The sequence below is a fragment of the Trachemys scripta genome, chromosome 6, assembly GCF_013100865.1.
Source record: "Trachemys scripta elegans isolate TJP31775 chromosome 6, CAS_Tse_1.0, whole genome shotgun sequence".
NCBI classification, from domain to species: Eukaryota; Metazoa; Chordata; order Testudines; family Emydidae; genus Trachemys; species Trachemys scripta.
In genome coordinates this window covers 120,877,634-120,887,970 of record NC_048303.1, presented here as the reverse complement: position 1 = coordinate 120,887,970, position 10,337 = coordinate 120,877,634, and the positions used below count along the sequence as shown (strand labels likewise).

At 42.4% G+C, this 10,337-nt stretch overlaps 1 protein-coding gene across 3 annotated transcripts in view; it reads right to left on the bottom strand.

Moving 5' to 3' along the window:
- Window positions 1-809: 809 nt before the first annotated feature.
- The window catches only part of RNF38 (ring finger protein 38), a 200,250-nt gene continuing 190,722 nt past the window's right edge, over window positions 810-10,337 (bottom strand). For all 3 annotated transcript variants that reach the window (XR_004646068.1, XR_004646069.1, XM_034773162.1), the window contains one exon: window positions 810-4,377. Coding sequence is in view for 1 of the 3 variants with exons in the window: in XM_034773162.1 (XP_034629053.1) it covers window positions 4,315-4,377 (63 nt within the window). In the remaining 2 variants the exon portion in view is untranslated. The remainder of the gene's footprint in view (window positions 4,378-10,337) is intronic.

The following is a 10,337-nucleotide window of genomic DNA, read 5'->3' as shown; positions in this document are numbered from 1 at the left end:
CAAGTGCTGCAAAACCAAAAAAGAAATGTATATAGGTCCTTTATTAAAATTACTTTTAGGGCCTGACAACTGCATTTTTAAAGATATGTCTTTAGAACCTGGAGGACTAACTGCTACTTACTTAAAAACCATTTTAAAAGGTAGTTTGCATTTTAAGCTTCACCATACATGGTCCTGTCACTAAACCATAGGATTAGGATCCAGAAATTGTTTTGATCCTTCCACCAGCTTTTTCTGTGAGCCTGAACAAATCAAACCCTCTATACTTCAGCTTCACCTCTAACATGGAGACAATGTTACCTCACAGGAGTGTTGCAAAGCTTACCTCATTTGTAAAACACTAAGACATTCACCTAAAACATGCCAGAGGAGTGCCCAAGTGCCCAATATTTTTCAATCACTCCCCCCCCAGTTTCCTTATGACACCATTTACTGTTAAGCAAAACCTTCAGAAAGATGATCTCAATCAAGGCAGAAAGCGCTGTCAATTATACATATTTGCACATTCATTTAATGTAGGACAATGCTGCTGAAATTACCTTTAATATTTTAAAAAGGATATACTGCAGCTCTCTGAACTGGTCTTCCTGAGATTTCTAAAAGCAGACACGTTAACCAAATATTGATTTTTTTGTCTGAAAGAAAATAAATTCTTGTTTTACATATGAACAGCATTAGTCAGAAGCAAAAAAACCTAATTCCAGTTGCAAAGTGGTACAGCTCTAAAGTTTTTACAATAAAATAGAAATATGGAGACTACGAAGAGTAAACAATGTACCCCAACAGGAGAACAAGAGGCAGGACAAAACTAAGTGTACATCATACATTTATTACTGAACAACTCTCTCAACTCCAAAATTGGGCACAGGGATTAAAAATAAAAATTCATTGCACTACTTAGTAAAGCATTACTAGTAACTCTCATAAAAAATGTACAAATTTTGTTAAAAATTTATCAAGCCTTCAAATGATTTGGTTACAGATATTTATAATACATTTAAAACTACATGTTAACTGATACAATAGAGTATGATTTAAAGAAAACACTCGACAAAATATGATTCCAACAAAACCCATAAGCTTTCATAATCATTAGCAAATCTGAAACACAAATAGCAAAATGAGGTAACTGAATGTACCAAAGGGGGGAAAAACACAGCTCTTTTATTAAGGCCTAAAGATAACTCAGTCAAAAATGCATTTTCAGTAAGTTTAAAAAAACCCAACACATTGGTAGATCCCACCATTCCAAGTATTACAAAAAGTGTAATGTTAACAGCTGAGAAAATCACATTCAAGAGACTACAAAAACTGTATACAACAAAAAAAATTACTTTGCACATAAAACTTTCTGTAAAGAAACCCCACAAAATTAGACCTTGGAGAGATCTGTAGGCCTTGGTATCCATTAAAAACCAGAACAAAGTCAAATTAAGTTGACAATTCATGCAAAAAACACAGCAGTGCCAACATGGTAAAGCCAACAGTTTGTTGTTTTTAGAAGGGAGGTGGGAAATGGGGGGGGGGGGGGGAGGAAGGTAACCAACATAAACCTTTTACTGGATTCTGGTGCTGCCTGGCACCACTGCAGGCTGTGGAATTAGACAAATGTGCATAACACATGGCAGTAAAGGCTGAGCATGAATCCCCTTCCCCTCCTCTTTTGACATGGCAGCCACAACAATGAAGTCTGTTGTCGCCAGTCTGAGCTGGTTCAGAACACATGCATGTGTGCTTTTTATACACACTAACCACAGGAAGCAAGTCTGCACACATCTGCAAGAGTCCCATGCAAACGAAAGAAACATTCCAGAAGAGACCAGCCACAGGAGTGCAACAATGAAATTCAGTATTTTACCAAATGAGACCCTACTGCCTCCTAGATCTCCACTTGCGTCACGGAACTTTACTGGGAAAGAGGGCCATTACATATCAAGATGTCTCCAGTTCAGGAAAGAGGACTACTTCACCTCAATATTAGTAAAATATGCCTTGTTAATTATGCATTTCTATCTAACTTAGAAAAGTGCCTTATTTCCATGCGTCAACGAAGTGAATACTGAGTGTAGTAGTGTTTGTTATGGTTAGATCTGTACAGGTAGAAATTTTTTTGCAGCTATATAAAAGACCTTAAGTATTATAAGATGTGTGGCATACACTTCTTTTTAAACACATGATTTCATTCGTTAAAAAAATAAAGTTTACTATATGTGATTTAACTTGTTTGGTGACATGTTGTGACAGTTCCATTCCTTAGCATGTCCAGGGGAAAACGAACATTTTAAAGTTGTTGTACACTGTATATTTTGTAATAATTTTGATAGACTTAGTGTTAGGTACTGACATATGGACAGACAAGCAAGTTTTTCGTTCTACTTGTGTAACTAAACAGAGGCAATAGCATCTGAAACATGGGCAAAATTGTGCTTTCATTTTGTTTTACTGAACACAAGCTGGGATTGGTCTGTAGAGCCTTCAACGAAGGGCAAGCAGCATGGAGAACATGTAACACTGTCTGAAAAGATAACTGATACTAAAGCGTAGCAGCACACAGAAGCATCAGAAATGACACAGAAACTTAAAAGCTGAGACTGGCAGCAAGTTCCAGCAATATTGCTAATTGTGCCACTTGTGCTATTGCAACCAAAGTAATGACACGACATGTAGGAGAAAGCACAGTGATGCAAAACAGTGCATCTCTTCAATAACGATGGCATACGTAGTAGACCTAAATATTTGACTGAAGAACAAATTTTAAAACCTTTAACAGTCTGGAATGTTAAACAAAGCCAATTTTTCAATCCAGCTCGAACATTTGCAGGGCAGCTGAATGGAGGTTAACTCCTGTTTCCCAGCATTCTTTGTTCCTGATGGTGTTCTAACACACTCTTCTCTTAATGGGACTATTCTGGCTACTAACCGAAAAACCAAGGGAGTTTTTTATTCATGCAAAAGCTCACTACCTAGTAGGGAAGGGAAGAAGCAGCATCCTATGCCATCTGAACCAGGCAGTGAATGACCACAAAAAACTTGCTGTGGTACAAGGACAAAGATAGAAATTCTTCCACTCTGAGAAAATGCTAAGAATTATATTTTGTTCATAAAGCTGCAGGACTAAAAAGGTAGCCTCTCTTCCACTTACACAAACTCCCTTATACATGAAAAAGAACATAAATGATTTAAAGCCAAAAGTTTATAAGCTAAATGATTATGTACTTAGCAAGTACAATGGCCAACAATGTGAGGAGCTGTTGCACAAGACTCTGAATGTCCTTTCAGCTTCTGTGTATGGGGAGGAATATGTTACTTCAGCATCTTCAGAACTGACCTGTGTTCTGAAATCAACTGAACATAATTCAAACTGGCTAGAGGAATTAAAAAGGAAAACGGAAACGCATCAACATTCAAACGATCAACTGACAATGTTAATATTGCTAACTGATTTTGTGCGATACTGCAACTATTGATAAATTAGCAGTAAATCAGCAAATGTAAAATTTGGATTTTATGACATGAGCTAAAAACAAGATTAATCATGTATTGCGCAATCAATGCACTCTTTAGTGGTACATTTACAACCGCCAGTGAAGGGGAAGCAATAACAGTTGTCTGAATAAAAGTTAAAAGGTCTTTTTATACCATTAAGTACATTGGGGAGGAAATATTAAATGCCTATAATTGCTGCACCCTTAGCATTCAGTGTGCAACTGCAAACACAAGGAAAGAAACCAGTGTACAGTACTAGTACTGTTTAAATAACACACAAGATTATACATTGCAGCATAATTAATACTACTCACATACGTTCTCAGTACATGCTGGTATATAGGTTCTCAGACATATGCACACACTCGCTAGCACACCCCACACAAACTCTGGTGTGCGCATACATACTCCCACCCACACCATTCGCTCCCACTCACAGTATCTGAAGGCTCTATATAAGGTAGATTGCTATATTGTTTGGAGCTACCACTTTTTATAAAAGCACATGCTAAAAGATCACGTCCACTGTAATCTCGCAGCAACACTTGGAATGATCACACAAAAACCAGGGAATGTTAGTGCACACACAAAATTAAGCTAAAGAAAATAAAATCTTTGGAGTTCCAATCACACGGTTAGTATAACAATCCCATAATTGTGAAGACTAATTATAAGCTTTATAATTGATTAAATCACACAGTGCAAAAAAAGGTCCATTGACCCTTTTGTGAAAAGGGAAGGCTGGCAGCCACACGGGTAAGTTCAATGGATAGTTCGTCTATACATGTGACTAGGAACACCCAAACTAGAATTGTGCTCTTAGATTGGTCATTCTGAATCACGATGCACTTCTGAAGCATCAGCTCTACAAATTGGGCAGGTACGATTTGCCTATAAAACAAAAATAAAACAAGGTTTAGTGCATTGACAAGGATGCTTATTTATATAACAACGTATACCACACTATACAACAGGCATGTACTAACTAATCCAAAATGGAATCACAACAGGAAGATAAATTGGGTCTGTGCCCTTTTGGGCTTCTTTATTGTGCATGAAGGTGGCCCAAGAGGTCTGCCAAATTAAAATTTTTGCCTTTTTTTAAACACCCACAAATTGGGAGAGATGAGAATTTTCTAAAAGAATTATGGAAAATGATGACATTATGCCATCACAAGGCACTGAAAGCTGAGCAGCTGAAGAGAAGGGAGTTTTAGTTAGACTGTTTTTAACAATGCCTGTTGAACACAGTACGGAGAACTACACCATTACCTCGATATAACGCGACCCGATGTAACACGAATTCGGATAGAACGCGGTAAAGCAGTACTCCGGGGGGGCGGGGCTGCGCACTCCGGTGGATCAAAGCAAGTTCAGTATAACGCAGTTTCACCCATAACGCGGTGAGATTTTTTGGCTCCCGAGGACAGCGTTATATCGAGGTAGAGGTGTATATGTAAAAAGACGTCTGTTCAAGAATGAGTGCTGCCACCCTTCAGTTAAGGGGAGAGCGCTCACAGGGTACATCTACATACCAAAACCCTGTGGAGCAATGAGTCTTAGAACCCTGGTCTACAGTGCTAAAACCAGCTATGTCTATATTTGGGCTCAGGCTGGAGCTTGGACTGAAGCTGGGGAGGGGGATGTGTTTCAGAGCCCGAAACCCTACACTGCTGTTTTTAGCACTGCAGAGAGTGCCTGAGTCTGTAGACTGGGAGTCTGAAAATTGCTGCCACAGGGGTTTTTTTTGTGCTGGGCAGACATACCCTAAGTGCATATTTCCTGCAACACCCACCCCCAGTAAAATCAGGGAAGATGAGACTTGCATTCCTTATACTGCTTAAGAAATTTTAACAATGAAGGGATAAACACTTTCAAGCTGTCTTTACAAAGAGGCAAGCCAATATTGCAAAAATACTCTGCAGATAACATTTATAATTAAAATCTCCCCAAAAAAGGAAATTAGACTCCCAGACTCTTCTCCAATTTGATATTTGCAATTTGAACTATTTAGACAGGTGCACTAAGGTTTGAATCAAAGCAACAGCGCTGATGATTAGTGAACGGCTGGACTTTCAATAATGTCCATAAAGTGGCCAAGTTTTGAGTATTTTCACAATCAGTAGAAAAATGTTCCCGTTTCTTAGTGCAACCAAAAATGAACATATATATTTTTTCTCTCCATCACATTTGTAAGTAACCATTATTGTCCTACAGCTTCTTGCATCAAAGTGTCATTGACATTTTAGGAGGAAATGAGAAAAACAGTGCTGCAAACGGAAGACACAAAACCCAAGTGGACTTCATCCTGTATCATTATGGTTTCATAACCATTTGAGAGAATTCAATCACCTTACCTTTGGCTATGTGTACACTGCAAAGCCTATGTTAGTCCAGTACCCTAGTATAGATGCAGCCTATACCAACAGAGGAGTTTTTCCTGTAAGTGTGGGAACATCACCTCCCCTTTTAAGTTTGGTGCTGGCATCTGTCTCTATACTGGGGGCTTTGGCTGGCATCGCTGTCACTGGGGAGATGTTTTTTTCATAACTTTGACTGACACAGCTATGTCAATATAGGTTTTAAGTGTAGTAGAGCAAGAATCTGTTCTGCACCCTTCTATTCTAGACATAATGCAACTAATCCATATAATTTTTAGAATAAAACTGTCTTTTCCTAATTTATACTGTTTAAGAGCTGAACAACACTGAGATATACTCCTCAAGATTATATTTCAGTGTTTGCTATCTGTAGTATTAAATATGACATCTAGTGGTAGTATCAATACATTGTAGTTACTGAAAGCAAATTATAGAAAACTAATCCACAAAACCAGACTAAATAAACAATAACTAACATCTTAATATCAACATAAATCAAATTATTCATGTTCCTGTAATGCTATATTAACAGTTCTACAAATTTTAGCAGTAGAGCATTTTCCCATGTGAAATACCATAATGAATCAGTAAAATGCATTGCATTCTGCTGTATTTCATGGAATTTGGTCTCCTTCTCCTTATCTGAACATCACTCTCAATGGTTTAAGTAGGAACTGGAGGTGCATACTGAAGTGCAGGTCATGAATGGAAACTTCACTTAATGTGCAGTTACTTGAAGCAAATTAATTTTCTTAAACATAAGCATACACATACCATTAGATGATGTACTGTAACCTTTCTCAAAAGTATTCTAAAGAAACTTTCTACTGAGATCTTCTAAATACCATTTAGTTAAAACTGAGTGGTTCTACCTAGGGGCTTTTTGTGAAAGCCTTATAGCAAAAACGGAGAGGTTTTGATAATGTCACCAGAAACAAGATGGATTACAACTATTTACTTATGGTTTGGGATTTTAAAAAATATAACACACAGTATTGCCAAACCCAAGTGTTCAACAATCAGGAATCAGGCCTAAAAAATCCCCTATGAGCGGCTTAAAAATCATGGGATTTGGAAAAAATAATTTGGGTTCCTTTTCATTGTCTTCTGATTTCTGAGCCATCCAGGTGCACTCAGGTTGGGCTTTTCAATCCCAAAGACAAACAGCCTCCACGCAAAGCACAGGCGACCTCGTGCCTTGCTTGGTGATGTAGTAAACTGTGGTGGTGTTGTCCAACATGATGAGAACGTGACTGGAATAGATGGATCAGAGGAATGCTCTGCGAAGTTCCAGGATGTTGATGTGAATCTGACATTCCTGAGCAGTCCAGGTCCCCTGAATCAATGCGCTCATCCAGGTGGGCGCCCCATCCAACAAGCAATGCATCCATGATGATCACTGTTCATGGAGAGGGCTGAAAGAATGGCATCCCGGTGTAGACCCGGCCTGAGTCCGTCCACCACTGGAGGGAAAAGATATTGTTGGGAACCAATAGCAGAAAGTCCATGGTGTGGCACGTTGGGGAACAGACTCGGAAGCCATGGTTGTGGGCAGCCAAAGCAGAGATGGGCCAAGGCAGTCACATACGTGCAAGCCACCATGTGGCCAAGAACAGAAAGGCAAGTCCTGGCCAGAACAGAAAAGCTGGAGAGCACCATGGAAATTAACTCTTGTAGGGTCTGGAACCTGTCCTATGGCAGGGAGGCACGTGCTGAGAACGCGTTGATGTGGGCCCAATGAATTCTAGGAGATGTGTGGAATCCAAAGTTGATTTATTGACGTGTACACTCATCCCCAGGGAGGAGAGGAGTGTGAGCAGCATGAAGGCTCAAGCTTCTCTTTTTTAATCTCACTGCCAGCAGCCAATCGTCAAGAAAAGGAATGTAAGGACCCCTTAGCACCGGGCCTGGGCCGCCACTACTGAGAAAATCTTGGTGAAAACCTGTGGAGCAGTGGTGGGTCCAAACAGTAGATGTACTGAAAGTTATGAAGGTTATCTGTGAATCTCAGGAAACAACTGTGGGCAGGATGGATAGTCACATGAAAGCGTTTCGCATATCGAGAGCCATACACCACATGCCTCCTTCTTAGAAAGGCATGCTGGCTGCTAGGGTGACCATACGAAACTTTGGCTTGCATATGAAATGGTTGAGATGGTCGAGATCCAAGATCAGCCTCCACCCACCCTTCTTCTTGGGGACCACCGCCCTGATACATCGTAGGTTCTATTGCTCCTCTTTGCAGTAGGGAGTCCACTTCCTGGGCAAGGATACTGTTGTGAAAATGGTTCCCGAGGCGGGGCTAAGGCAGAGGACGTGGGTGAGGTAGTGTTGTGAACTCAATTGTATAGCCATGTTGAATGACATCCAGGACCCACTTGTCTGTTATCACACTCCAAGCTGGTAAAAAAAGAGTGCTAGATGCTCCCGAAGGGGATGCGTCAGGTGCACAATGTGAGACAGGGTAATTGATGGCTCTCTGGTTGCATTGTGAAATAATGCTTCTGCAAAGACTGAGTATGAGACGCTGAAGGTTGTGAAGATGAACCAGGATGACAGCTCATTGGGTCTTCTGCCATTTGCAAGGAGACTCATAAGGCTGCTGGTGGAAGAACTGGGAAGCTCTAAATCGCTGCGTCAGAGGTGAGCAGTAGAATTTGCGTTTGGGTGCTGGTGTGTAGATAACCAGCGATCGCAGAGTGGCGCTGGAGTCTGAGGGAGTCACTCAGTCTTCTGATTGAAGAGCTGAGATTCAATGAAAGGTAGATCCTCTATGGTGGTCTAGACTTCCCTCGGGAACCTGGACAAATGTGGCCACGACTCCCTACGCATGACGATCCCTGTAGCCATTGTGCACGAAGAAGTATCCACCACATCCACTGCAGCCTGGAGTGTTGTTCTCGCAACCAATTTCCCCTCCTGTAGGATAGGCTGGAAGCCAGCTAGATCCTGCAGGGGCAGTTTGTCTGTGAAATCCACCAGCTTGCTGTAGGTAAGGAAGTAGTACTTCGTGAACAGAGCCAAGTAATTGGAAATGCGAAATTGTGTGCTGATAGAGGAGAAGACTTTACAACCCAGAAGGTCCAGTCGCTTGCCCTTCTTGTCTGCCGGGGTGGAGCATGGGTGTTGCTGCTGAGCCTGTTCCATTGCTGCCTGAACAATAAGGGAATTTGACTAAGGGGCGAGAGAAGAAAAACTCAGACCTCTTCAGAGGGGCATAGTACCTCTTTTCCGCCCCTTGGGAGTGGGTTTGCAGCTAGCTGGAGTGTGCCATACAGTCCGTTCTGGTTGAAAAATGGAATCACTGATCGGTAGAGCCACTCTGGCCAGTACTGAGGTGTGTACGATGTCAAGAAGCTGGTGTTGCTGGTCTTGTACTTCCTCCAGTGGGATGTGGAGGGCAATCGCCACCCTACGCAGCAGTTCTTGAAATTGGCGGCAAAGAGGGAGTCGAAGACACCATGGCATCCGGGGATGACGAGGGGAATTGCTCCAGTTCCGTCAGTACCATTGGAGTCGGACTAAGTGGTGCATCCTCCAACAGTGGTTCTGAACACCTGCTCGATGATAGTCAAAGGGGCGAGATTGGAGACTCCTCACAAGCAGAGCGGGAAGACTCCAATGGCAGATACTGTGGCCACAACCGCCAGTATGGCCAACAGGCGGATCCGGTAGTTGCTATGTACAGTCCCTAGGAGTGGGATACCAACAACGCCAGGGCTTGGCAAAGGGAGGGTATTGCCAATGAATTGGCAGGACCTTAGGGTAGGCATACTGATGATAGAGGAGGGGCGGACCCTGCTTTCTGTCCCGAGTTCTCTGATGCAGAGAAGTCAGAGCCCGGTTCAAACGATGGTGCTATTGGAACCACGGGAGTCGTTGGGGAGCAGGCAGGAACCTGGCCCGAAAGAGGCAAGTCTAACGTGGGGAAGCATACTCTCCTAGGAGGGAATGGAGACCTCACCTCTGCCAAGGCAAGAGTTCATAAGAGTCTTCCCTGTGTCAGTGACACGCTCTCTGCAGTCGGAACCACAGCCAGAACGGGCACTGAAAAGGAGAATTGCCTAGGAACCGAAGACTCCCTTGACTTTGGCGGTGCTGACCTGGAAGGAGTTTGCAGCTCGGTGGGCAGATCAGACGTTCTGTGCGGCTTCTTATTGTGCTTGAGCCTTGGAACATGCCAGTTCTGCATGGCTGGAACTGGTGGACAGAGCAGTATCCTTCTTGGGCCTGGAGAAAGGCTGCCATTCTTATGCGCATGCTTCCTTGCCTCATGGCTAGGCCTCAGCACGGAATTGAGCTCCGCGGTAGGAGGTGCATTCCTAGCTTGCTCAGTCTATGGAGGGGGAGGTGGTGTTCCCTAGCCTGGATCCGACTGCAGCCTGATGACAACCTCCGTGAGGGGCTTCTTGAGGCAGAGAGCCCAGCTTTCCTGAGTACGGCTTGGGAAGGAGAAGCAGATACTGCACC